Source organism: Mastacembelus armatus, chromosome 5 (genome assembly GCF_900324485.2).
Source record: "Mastacembelus armatus chromosome 5, fMasArm1.2, whole genome shotgun sequence".
In the NCBI taxonomy this organism is placed as follows: domain Eukaryota; kingdom Metazoa; phylum Chordata; class Actinopteri; order Synbranchiformes; family Mastacembelidae; genus Mastacembelus; species Mastacembelus armatus.
In genome coordinates, this window is record NC_046637.1 from 16,824,431 (window position 1) to 16,838,222 (window position 13,792).

General features: G+C 40.4%; 1 protein-coding gene across 1 annotated transcript in view; it reads left to right on the forward strand.

The window, feature by feature from the left end:
• LOC113130084 (copine-9-like) overlaps positions 1-13,792 on the forward strand; it is a 196,336-nt gene that overhangs the window by 26,885 nt on the left and 155,659 nt on the right. Inside the window, exon 3 of the mRNA XM_026306388.1 lies at positions 2,334-2,380. Within this exon, the coding sequence (XP_026162173.1) occupies positions 2,334-2,380 (47 nt within the window). The remainder of the gene's footprint in view (positions 1-2,333; positions 2,381-13,792) is intronic.

A 13,792-nucleotide genomic window follows, 5' to 3' on the forward strand; every position in this document is an offset into this window, starting at 1 on the left:
TTTCCTGCACCAAAACACTAAAGGAGTTTTACTGGATGGTGCATTTGGTGAGGAGTTTTTCCTGTAGTTACTACAGGTTATTTTAATTTCGACTTGTACAAAGAGAGTCTTCACAACTATAACCAAAAACTAAAAAATGCAAGGCAATCATTTTTCTCAGAGGTTATCAATAGAAACAGCAATAATGCCCACACATTGTTTTCTGTTGTAGACAGACTCACAAACCCAGCACCCTCTCTTCCTTCTGAACTGCTGTCCAAAAAGTCATGCAATGATTTTGCAGCCTTTTTCACAGACAAAATATCAAAGATAAGACAAACTATCTCTAGCTGCAGTCCTAGGAACATGACAATATCACCTGTGCCTCCTTGTTCTCCAGTAAATCTAGAACATTTTGATCTCCTTGATCACAGAGCTCTGGCAGAAACGCTTCTACAATTAAAATCTACATCATGCTGCCTTGATATTTTACCAACAAATTTTTTTAAAAATATTTTTAACAGCTTAGCTCCAGATGTATTGCAGATTGTCAATAGTTCTCTTCAGTCAGGGCAGTTTCCCAGGCCTTAAAAACTGCTGTTATAAAACCTCTTCTTAAAAAGCCTAATCTAGATGCTTCAGCAGTAAGTAACTACAGGCCAATATCAAATCTTCCATTTCTGGGAAAAATAATTGAAAAAGTAGTTTCTCAACAAATTCACAGATTTATGGTGCAAAACAATCTTTTTAATGCACTTCAGTCTGGATTTCGCGCACACCACAGCACCGAGACTGCACTTATTAAAATTTTAAATGATTTACATTTGAATAATGATGAATCCAAAACCTCTGTTTTAGTACTACTGGATCTCAGTGCTGCATTTGACACAGTTGATCATGATGTGCTGCTTGATAGACTAGAAGCGTGGGTGGGAGTTACTGGCTCAGTGTTAAATTGGCTAAAATCTTACTTACAAGATAGAGACTATTTTGTCTCACTTGGTAACTATGAGTCTGAGCGAACAAAAATGAAATGTGGGGTTCCTCAGGGGTCTATTCTTGGTCCTCTCTTATTCAATATCTACATGCTGCCCCTTGCTCAGATTATGGAATACCACAACATTGACTACCATACCTATGCAGATGACACCCAACTTTATATATCAGTACCATCTCATGATTATAGTCCTCTAATTTCATTATGTGAGTGTATTAATCAAGTCAAAGAATGGATGCGCCAGAATTTTCTCCAGCTCAATACAGACAAGACAGAAGTGATTGTTTTTGGCCCCAAAAATGAAAGGTCAAAGGTCATTGCTCACCTTGACTCCATGTCATTGAAAGCTACAAATCAAGCCAGAAACCTTGGTGTAATCATTGACTCAGACCTGAATTTTAACAACCACATAAAATCCATCACTAAATCTTCCTATTACCACCTGAAAAACATTGCTAGAATAAAAGGTTTTCTGTCTAAACAAGATGCAGAAAAACTTGTTCACGCATTTATTTTCAGTAGGTTAGATTATTGTAATGGCTTGTTCACAGGTCTTAGCAAAAAGTCAATCAGGCAGCTGCAGCTAATCCAGAATGCTGCTGCCTGAGTCCTTACAAACACCAAGAAACTGGACCATATCACACCAGTTCTTAGATCACTACACTGGCTTCCCGTTAGTCAAAGGATAGATTTTAAAATCTTATTGCTAGTTTATAAAGCACTAAATGGTTGTGGACCAAAATATATCCAAGATATATTGGTTACCTATGAGGTTTCCAGACCCCTCAGGTCATCTGGGACAGGTCTACTGTGTGTTCCCAGAACCAGAACCAAACAAAGTGAAGCAGCATTCAGTCACTATGCTCCTCACTTGTTGAACAAACTTCCTGAACACCTGAGGTCTGCTCAAACTGTCAGCTCATTCAAATCAGGACTGAAAACTCTGTTGTTTACTGCTGCTTTCGAATAATTGTTCATCCTTGTTTTCTTAATGTGCTTTTATGTTTTATTTTAATTTACTTTACTTGATTTAAATTTATTTTATGTTAAATGTCTTTATTTTTAAATGCTCTTTTCAATGCTTTTAATGTAATTATATGCCTTGTAAAGCACTTTGAATTGCGTAGTGTATGAAAGATGCTATACAAATAAATTTGCCTTTGCCTTTGCCTTTAATTTAATTTTGGTTTCCTTCACCATATTAGAAAATTCTGTCTTTTTTCAGTTTAAATTTGTTTCTCATTTATAAATTTCTTGTCAAATATAGCTGTATATTTTACAAATTTGTATGTTTTCATGCTCTGCCTTGAAATTTACAAAGCGCAAAAGTAACCCCAACATGTGTTTCTCTTCCCAGTGGTGGTGTTGTACATTCAGGGCCTAGGAACCAAGGAGTGGAGAGAGGTGAGTTAAACACCAGTCCAAATGAAAGTAGTTATAAAAACAACTGTATGTAGTGTCCTTCTTGGATTATATTCAGTGTTCATCCATAAGACCCCTGATGTTCAGCTGAACATATTTGAACAGTTACACATCTTTGTTTTCGAGACTGTGCTGCAGCCAATGACAATAGAAGGGATGGACATAGCAACCCCGCATCTGGGTTTGAAGCCTATAGGAACTAGCTTCCAACCAGCCCTGGCTCCCATTTACTTCCATTGAAAAATCAGTGTCAATTATCTAGTCACTATTGTTGACACAGTCATCACTGTGACTTTGTCATCTTTGTTTCAACACGCTCTAAAGATTCCTGATTTTTTTATGTCGATATTTGCTCCCTAACACAAGACATCAAGGTAAATTAACTAACCAATCAGGTGCCACCTTTAATCCATGTTGTCTTGTTCCAACTGTCAAAATATGGTAGCTCTGGCTCCATAAAATCAACATGGCAACATCCATGATGGATGAAAATGCCAACTGAATTGTCTTCTTTTTCACGGTGCGTAACATTATGGGTAACCTCACACTGCATAGGTCCACCCCCTAAACATCAGTGGCTTTAGCACATTGTGTTTGAAATAAAATAATAGATACTTCATTAAAGTGACAAATCTGTGCTTTAAATTGAGTATATTTGTGTCAATATAACTAAGATTTAGTCCTCTCAACACATAGGTTGCAAGTAATTAGACATGACTACATGAATTATTCTTGGGCAGTTGTGTGATATTTCAATGTTAATTCATGCAAAAGAGCTCGCACAAGTTGACTGAGAGTTGAAATTGAGGTGGAGTTGTCAAAATGAGATGTAAAGAGGTGACCATGCCAAAGAAGAAGCTAATACTGAGAATCCAAAAAAGCAAAAATCTATCAGAGGAAGTTGGTTTGCTGAAATCAACAGCGGGGTACGTTCTTTAAAAGGAGTTGTTTACAGGAAAATCAGGAAAGGGCAAACACCCTGCTAGACCAAGGAGCACAAGTATTGAGCAGGAAATGTGCAGTTCACACAAAGAGAAAGGTCAAGGTCTGAAACAAAGTTTTATGAACTGATGAAACAAAAATCACATTTGTATAAAATTATATAGATAGTTGAGACTTGGCACTTAATGTGGTATCAATTTTCCATCTCTTCATCCATTCATTATCTATACCCCATACCTATAGAGGGTCAGAAGGGGAGTGGATCCAGTCATATCTGGCATTGGGTGAGAGGTGAGGTATCCTGGACATAACACTGGTAAAGCCACTGGTAAAGACTTCTTTGAAATTGATTGTGCTAAGGCACAGAACCTGGAAAAATGTGCAGTTGTTCAAACACCGCACTTAATCTGGACTGTGGGTGTAACAGGGACTCAGTAGTAGTTACCTGACTTTTTCCTAAAGTTACATTAATCAAATTGTTATATAAATATATAAATATATTATATTATATAAATATATTAAAAAGCAATCAAATTATAATTTTATACTGTAGTAACAAACAGAGAGAATCATCTCTGATTCCCATCAGGCTATAATGTCACAAACCTATGTGTGATGTTTTGATAATAATTTGCAGAAATTGTTTGTCATTAAACATGATCATTATAATTTAACATAGTGTTGCATTTATAGTATGTCTTATCAGATGTTGTATAATGGCCACATGCTCTGTAGGAGAAACACACCCTGTGGTGGTTATAATCATCATATGAGGAAATATTTTTTAGGCTGCAACAAAATCTACCACCTGCCTTCAGCACTGTGCTTAAGCAGTAAACAAAGAAACTAATACAGCAGTGCCTTTAGTCTGAAGTAATGAATGCCAAAATACCACTTAGATTCCCAGTAATACTTTCAGCTCTGCTTTGAATTTGAGAGATGCGTTTATTGGTTAATTAAGGGGTGGTTTTAAATTCACAAAGTGTTCTTTTATTTGCTTTTGGGGTTTCACTGCTTGAGTGTGTATTGGAAAGCAGGAGAGGAACAGAAACACTAAATTTATTGATGGCAAAGGCTGAAAATAACTGAAATACTTTAAAAAGTCACTCTTATTATCACAAATGTGATAATAAAAACAAACTGACATGGTAAAAATGGCCTGTGACTTTCTGTGGTAAGGTCAGAACTAAAGAGTCTAATCAGGCATGGAGCACAATATCCTGTGACGGTCACACTGATCAGTGTTTTATGGTGAACAAAACACAATAAAAGCTCAGCCCTCCTGTGAAGAATGAACAGCCAAATATAGGAATTCATAAACTGGAAAACCATTTGAGACGGTTTGGGTGTCGGCCCTGGACTCTGACTGTATAAACATGTAGAAAACCTCACGTCTCTCTTTCTCTCCTCTCTGCCTGCAAGTCTCTCATTCTCTGTCATGCTTGCTTTGTGCCATCAAAGAAAATCAGTCTTTCCTCAGTAGGGATCCACACACATACACCCAGATCTCAGTGAGCCTCACTCAGTCTCATAGGGAGAGGACGCTTTCAGGAGGGCAGTAGCTATACAATCATAGACACATTTAGGGAAGCACACACACACACACACACACACACACACACACACACACACACACACACACACACAAAACATCAGTGGAGAGTGGTGGTTGATGTACCCATAGAGAAGTATGGATCAGTTTGCAGGTAAACAGCTTTGCTGCATGTCGCTGTAATTACAGCTATCTGATGCTGAACAGCAGCCCACAGCCTGCAAGCAAAGAGACTATTCAGTGTTTTTAAATCTGCAAGATTGATGAGGCTGCACCTACATGCAGAACAGATGCAGGAGGTTAAGAGAGGCAGCAGAGCGGAACAAAGTAAAGCAGATATGACAGGTTTTTAGATATTTGATTATTATATTCTGACTGATGTGCATGATGAAATTCAAATTTGCAGCACACATAGCTTTATTTATAAGGAAAACCTTGAACACTGAGCTACGATGAACAGTTTTTGGTATTTGGCCCTAAAATAGAGTTTCAGCAGCATTTCCATTCTGCCAAATTCAAAAGAGTTACATTTTCTTTATACTTTAGCAGAGGATAGAGCAACTACAGTGGGTACGGAAAGTATTCAGACCCCTTTAGATTTTTCACTCTTTGTGTCATTGCAGCCATTTGCCAAAATCAAAAAAGTTCATTTTATTTCTCATTAATGTACACTCAGCACCCCATCTTGACAGAAAAAACCAGAAATGTAGAAATTTTTGCAAATTTATTAAAAAAGAAAAACTGAAATATCACATGGTCATAAGTATTCAGACATTTCTGGTTTTTTTCTGTCAAGATGGGGTGCTGAGTGTACATTAATGAGAAATAAAATGAACTTTTTTGATTTTGGCAAATGGCTGCAATGACACAAAGAGTGAAAAATTTAAAGGGGTCTGAATACTTTCCGTACCCACTGTATGTGTTTTACAATAACTGGCTGATCACAGTTGCTCAAGGACACCCCTCTGGGTGCTATTTTGTGTTTTTTTTAATGTTCGTGTTAATATTTATGCTCCTGAAAATGAAAAAAAATGTATGTGGAGGAAAAGAAAAGAAAATAACATTTTAGTCAGATATACTTGTGTTGATTAACTAACTAATATAGCCAGTGATTATAGTTATATTTAGGAAGTAATGAGATTAGTCCTGAAAGAACTAATCTCTCTGAATAAAAAATTAAACTGAAAATGTTTAATTTAGCTTAGACAATAATCTTCAACTAGAATTACCTCAATAATCAGTGCCATACTGTTCAGGAGTAGGGTATTATGATATGCTGAGCTATTATTATCATGGTTACAATGATAGGCACAAACAGGTTTTACATGTTTAGGCATAAAAACTAATAAATTATGTTTAGGTATAAAAAACCTGGTTAGAAATGGGTAAAATGAAATATATTTCTTATTGTTCTATAAAGGGAAACAACTTTGTCCTGCTGGCAAGTTCTGCATGGACTTTTTTGCTCCTTACACCACTTTACTATCAGTGAATTTTTACCCTGTCTTAATTACTACAGCTGTTACAAGTCGCCTAGTTGCAACACTTACTTATGATCTGCACTGTCTGACCTAGTGGTGGGTTTTATGCAAGCAATAACTGTGGATGTGACACCAACTATTAATAGTGGTTTACTATGGGGAAAATATATGAAAGCTGCTAAAAATATTTACTTCTAGACAGGGTAGGACCAACTTTTAATAATGCATTTCAAAATTCATACTTATGTTTTTAATTAACTGGTTATAAACTGCAATCATACATCATACAAACTTAAAGTTTTTTTCATATATGTAACTAGTTACATGATAAGCATTTAGCAACCATTTATGCAGGTTTTATCTTATTTAGTGTCATAACCAGACTAAGTGTAAGTATATGAATATTGGCATCAGTGACCAAGTGCTGATGACCTTTAGCTCTAAAAAGCTTGTGTGCTTACTGCTGAATAAATCATATTAAATCATTATTTGAGGCAAACTGATTAATGTTATTAAAGAACAAATTCTTTACAATATAAGTAGGTACTATGTACTGTATACTGTATGGCTGGGCATTGTAACATCTTTAATTCTCCTTCTCTATAAATAATTGTTCTTTTTCTCACTACTCCTCCTTATTATTCTTAGTTTTCTAGCCTGCATCCTAGCATTGAAAGCTTCCTGCTCGACTGAGAGTGAATGACAAAATTGGATTTGTGCTGTGCCTATAGATGTAATAATACCCTTTTTAACTTCAGAGCGAGTTGCTGGTAAAATGTGTGGTTGCTTAAAGCGATAAAACAGTAATCCTGTCACAGATTTAGAAACTGTACAGGATAAACTCTCAAGCCTTGATCAGAGTAAACATATAATACTTGGAAAATATAATAAAATGCTTCTTGCTTCTGTGAGAATATATGAGTTTATCTGGGAGCATCCTATACTATACATCTCAGCTGACTATCTCAGCAGTGGGCCCAAGGTTAAATTCCTAGATTAAAGCTTCAAATGAGACACATGATTTGGCTTGAATATATTTTCCACTACTCTTTATTTTTATTAATTTGACTGAAGAGCAGAGGAGCTGTGTATGGGCCTGGGTTGCCAGGTTGGAGCCACAGCTGGAGATCTTGCATATGCTTCCAGGTCTCAATCAGCTGCCCACCTCCTCCTCTTACAGTCTCCTTGGAGAATAGTGTTGGTGTCTGTCAGCAAGCAAAAGGAAATACACAACCTCAGTGTGAGATGTGTATTATCACCATCTTGTTGTGTGTGGGCTGTATGAACACATTGGCAGATTTGGCTTGAGGCACTTTTTGAAGCAATTAGCAGAAATCTAATTCTCGTAATAGGCAGGAGAGAAAATAATCAGTGTAGCTCTGCCACAAACTATCTGGAATTTTATTTGTGGGTGACAGAGACAAAACTGCAAAGAAAAACTTACTAAACAAAAAGCGAAGCTGTGTAAAACAGACCTTATTAAACAATCATTCTTGTCAGTGTTTTTATGCGTGTGTGAGATAAATAAATGGGAAAAGCTCATATTCTATTATATGAAACTAATCTCCTACTCTCTCAGTTGTCTCTGTGACAGCTGTTCTTGTAACTGAAAAATGTCATATAATACTCCTTTCTCCCTGCTTATGAGCAGTCCTAGTCACCCACTTCATCACAGCCCATATGAGCATTCAAGCCCCACTGACTTTGTATCAAATTGATAAAAAGTTTTTGTTTTTAACACATCTTTAAAAAAAAAAATCTTACAATGAGTGATGTATACTCTGCTGCCAGTGTATAGAAATTTGTGCTTTTAAATCTTAATTGTTGTTTTGTACATTTATTGTGGGATGTGTTAGCAGGCTGGAAAAGTAGGTTTTTGTATTGAACTCAACTGAGTTGTGTCTCCACACACTTTGCCTCTCTCTTGCTTCATTAGCTCATATCTAACAATGCCTGACTACCAGCCTGACCCGTTTCCACAGGAGGCAGACAGTCATGCTAACCTACATTTTCAACAACTTATCTAGAATAACAATAATAATGACTTTATCCCAATTTTAACTGACATTTTTTGTTCACCTTGTTGTGCATATTACATTAATTTATGGAATTCTGATCCATTGGGACAAATTGACTATCTCTGACTATCTCTCTGTCCTCCTTTTTCTCCATCTATCTCCTCTACTTGTAGACAGTTCATTACAGATGCAGCAGACTCAAGTGGAGAGAAAAGCTGCCCTGATTGCTTCATTGCTTTCAGGCTGTTTTCCTGCTTGCAATATGATGCTGCTGGGAGGCACATGTGCACATATACACACAAGCATGTGCAGCAGTGTACAAGACAGTAGGGACATATTCAAGGTCACCCAGTCCATCCATCCTTTATCTATACTGTTTATTCCTGTCAAGAGTTGTGGGCACTGGAGCCGATCCCAGCTGGCACTGGGTGAGAAGCAGGGTACACTCTGGGCAGATCATTAGTCTATTACAGGAGTGACAGAGACAGACAAACACTCACCTTCACAACTATGGGCAATTTACAGTCACCAATCACCTAACCTGCATGTGTTTGGACTGTGGGGCGAAGCTGGAATTGCCAGCTAAAACCCCCACAGGCACACGGAGAACATGGAAACTCCACACAGAAAGGCCAGAAATTCAAATGAGATTCGAACCCCAACCTTGCTGTTAGGGGACACTGCTAATTGCTGTCTCACTGTGCTGCCCAGGTCACTCAGTACATAAATTTGTGTTGTAGCAGCCTGGTTTTGGCTGCTTGTGGTATAAACCATGTCTCTATATTGGATCACTATGTACAATTAACTTGTCCTTTTTGCAGCCTGTGCTTTAAGTGACTGATGAGTAGTTAGCTATAGAAATTTAATACTCAAAACACTTTTTACCTTTATTTGACAGTGAAAATGCTGACTGAAAACAATGATGTGTCCATGTTAGCCAGGTTCACTCATCTCGCACATGGACTCATCTCTTTTATTCAGTCCACAAACCTCCAAGGATTGTTGGAAATAGTGATGTTTAAAGGCTACTAAAACATAAATATTGCATGAACAACAAATATTAATTTTTCACTGAACCTTCCTTTTCTCAACAAAGCAAGGGTTGATAAATGTTGTTCCAAGGCTGCATTTATATTAGTGTAGTAACACACGTTATTTGGATTTAATTTTAGCTTTTCTTACTAGTGGAAAAAAACTTTGAAGCATTGTTTTGATTTTGGCTCTCTATTAGTGAGGCAGCATAATTTTGGTCCCAAACTTTGTGTAATTTAATGGAACTAGCTGAGCAAGTTGGTGTAGACTGTTGAATATTTCAACGTCAAAGTCCACAGGGCTGCTCTTTAGTCTTTGCATGGGTTGCCCTTGACTAAAGTCCTTCTGCTCTACTGAAGAGATCTGTGCTAACTGAACATTTCCCCAATGCTTTAAAGAGCCACACTTGTATGCAAACACACTGACCTCAAAGAACATACAGACCTCAAAGAAAGACTCTCTTCAACATAGCTTAATTTTTAACACACATACCTACCTAGAGACAAAATCACAGACTAAAGTTCAGATGTCTTGGAGGTTTAGTGATAGGTACTGTTGCTGCATGGTAAGAAGCCACTGGCTGTGAATCTTGGCAATGGATATTCTTTGCTCCAGCTTCAACCCTAAGACTGGCATATTAAAGGAATTTGAAATTCTAAATTCCATAACCCTGTTTAGCAATGCAGTATGCAGGAATGAAGAATGGATGGTCCACTTCTCATGTGTAGTTTTAGCATTTCTAAATTTTCTTTTGAAATGACATTTAATATAGTCAGAGATTATGGCCTGTTGATGCACAATGGATATATACATACTACTACATATACATATAGTAGATTTATTTAATATAGGTTATTAATGTAAGCTACACCATTCCATTAGAAATACCCTACACATACATTTTTACAGGGTCATCTATACCATGATCTGTCAGTCAGTCCAAAGTAATCAGAGTAAGGGTTGTTCTTGCTTTTTTCATGCAGTAAATAAGGACTTATATTTTACAATGGACAGCTTTACAGTAAACTGAGTAAAACCCAATTTGACCTAACAACTTTCTAATGGAGCCAATTTTCAAAATGCAAAGAAATGATTCAATTCAATTAAATTCAATTTATTTGTATAGTGCCAAATCACAATAAAAATCATCTCAGGGCAGTTACACAGAAATGCACCAAATCCCCTATGAGCAGTGCTTGGTGACAGTGGAGAGGAAAAACTCCCTTTAACAGAAGAAACCTCCAGCAGAACCAGGCTCGGTTTGGGCGGCCATCTGCCTCAACCAGTTGGGGTGAGTGGATAGAGGAGAGAGAAAACAAATAGCAACAATAAACAACAAATAAACACTGTGCAGGTTGATTGGGCCAGTAACTAAACATCAGTGATATTTCACCATTATTTCACACTGAGAAAACAGCACAAACACAAGCAATTCTTCAAGAATATAGAAACTCAGTGATCCACTTTTATATATGAGTTACTCCAGACAGAATTTAGAATATAGCAGGACCAGCCAGTTTGCTGAAGAACAAGTTCAGAAGTAGAAATTCTATGTTTGCATTTAATATTGAAGTGGTGGTGAAAAATTACCCACATGCATGACTGACTTGGGCAAGTAATGATAAAATCCCCCGATTTCCCCCAAATAAATCCAGTTCAAATGGGGCTAAGGTCCTCTCAAAAATACAGTGGAGAGTAGGGATATTCCAGTTAACACTTGAGCCATTCATCCACCCACCCATTTTCTGCCAGTTGATCTGGGGCCGGGTCTAAGCAGAGATGCCCAGACACTTCTTCCAGTTCTTCCGAGGGAATACCAAAGCGTTCCCAGGCCAGCCGAGAGAAACAGTCCCTCCAACGTGTCCTGGGTCTTCTCCGGGGCCTCCTCCCGGTGGATCATGCCTGGAACACCTCCCCAGGGAAATTGAGTCTCCAGAGCTGCCTCAGCTAGCGCCGCAGCAGCCAGAGCCTCCAGAGCTGCCTACTCGGCCAGGGTCTCCAGAACCTCAGTGCGCCGACGAGAGCGTCCCCGCTGAGGTTCCGCCCAGGATTCCAGAACCTCAGCTTGCAGACGACAGCGTCCCCGTTGAGGTTCCCCCCAAGATTCCAGAACCTCAGTGTGCTGACGACAGCGTCCCCACTGAGGCCTCAGTCCAGCTTCCAGAACCTCAGAGTGCCGATGACAGCGTCCCCGCTGAGGCCTCAGTCCAGCTATCACAACCTCAGAGTGCCGACGACAGCGTCCCCGCTGAGGCCTCAGTCCAGATTCCAGAACCTCAGAGTGCCGACGTCAGCATACCCGCTGAGGCCTCAGTCCAGCTTCCAGAACCTCAGTGCGCTGACAACAGCATCACCGCAGAGGCCTCAGTCCAGCTTCCAAAACCTCAGTGCTCTGACGACAGCATCCCCGCTGAGGCCTCAGTCCACCTTCCAGAACCTCAGTGCGCCGACAACAGAGTTCCCACTGAGGTTTCGCCCAGGATTTCAGAACCTCAGTTTGCCGACGACAGCGTCCCTGCTGAGGCTCCAGCCCTGATTCCAGAGGCTCAGTGCGCCGACAACAGCGTCCTCGCTGAGGTTCCACCCCAGATTCCAGAACCTCAGAGCGCCGATGACAGCATCCCCGCTGAGGCCTCAGTCCAGCTTCCAAAACCTCAGTGCGCTGACGACACCATCCCTGCTGAGGCTCCAGCCCTGATTCCAGAAGCTCAGTGCACCGACGACAGCGTCCATGCTGAGGTTCCCCCCAAGATTTCAGAACCTTAGTGCACTAACAACAGCACCCCAGCTGAGCTCCACCCCTACTTTCAGTGCTTCAGTGCGCTGACAGCAGCGTCCCCGCTGAGGTTCCCCTCCAGTTGCCTAGACCTTCAGCTTGCCTCAGTCTCCGGCCAGTCTTTCGCCTGAGCTTCCTGCAGGCCTCTCACCTGAGTCTCTGGCCAGCCTTTCACCTCAGTCTCCAGCAGGTTTCTCACCTGAGTGTCCGGCTAGCTCTTCACCTCAGTTTCTGGCTAGCTCTTCACCTCAGTTTCCGGCCAGACCTTTGCCTGAGTTTCTGACAGGCCCCTCATCTGAGTCTCTGGACAGCCCTTCACCTCAGTCTCCAGCTAGCTCTCCACCTAGATCTCCGGCAAGCACCTCATCTCAGTCTCTGACCAGTCACTCACCTGAGCTCACAGCTGGCTCGTCGCCTCAGTCTCTGGCCAGCCTCTCCCCTGAGCTTCAGACAAGCCCTTTGTCTCAGTTTTCGTCCTGCCTTTCATCTCAGTCTCCGGCCAGCCACTCACCTGATTTCTCAGCTAGCTCGTCACCTCAGTCTCTGGCAAGCCTCTCACCTGAGCTTCAGGCAAGCTCCTCATCTCAGTTTCTGGCCTGCCGTTCATCTCATTCTCTGGCCAGCCACTCACCTGAGCTCACAGCTAACTCGTCACCTCAGTCTCCAGCTAATCCGTCACTTGAGCCTTTGGCCAGCCCTTTGCTTCAGTCCATGACCAGCCGCTCACCTGGGTTCTCGGCGAGCCTGACGCCTCAGTCCCCAGCCCGCCATCCACCTGGTTTCCTGGCTGGCTCTTCACTTCATTCTCCAGCTGGTCTCCCATCTTGGACCTCAGCTTCTCTCAAGCGACCCCGGATTCCTATTCACCCGAGGGGCCGTTCTTCGGAACCTCCCTAGATTCTGGTTCGCCTGAGGGGTCAACCTCCTGAGCAGCACCAGGTCACAACTCACCAGAGGGGCTGACTCACAGTGGCTGGAGGGGCCTTCCCCGTGGAAGACCCCCGGAAGACCCCCCGGATTTTGGTCAGACCGACGTGCCACTCGCCTCAGCCCAAGGTTCATACCTTCCTTGACCAAGATGACACTCCCAGAAGCACAGTGGCCTCAATAACTATGAAATGGAAGAAGTTTGGAAACACCAGGACTCTTCATATCCTCCTGAGACCCAGCCCACTGACTTGTGTCCCTTGTAGTGGACAGTTTGTTCACATCCAAATGGTCCTATGGTCCACTACAGTGGACATGCTATAAAATTAAAAATAAAAATAAATTTTTAAAAAAGTCTAAATTGTAACATGTTTTTTTAACCAGAAATAGGTAGGAAATTACAAAAACAAGAAATTGGAAGACACTTATTTTCCTTGGTTCTCAGGAGGCTAGAGTAAGCTGTCCAACCAAACAAGGAACCAGGAACGAAGGGTCTCTGTTAGGGAGGACACCAAGAATCTAAAGTTTTGAATTAAAGATGTCCATACTTCTGCTAATGAGAAATTGTTCAAAATTTCTTAAAATTGTAAAAATTGTGACTTGGTGCATAACACAGTACAGCAGTATAATTAGGAAAACATATGAAAAAAGATGTGTAAAAAAATC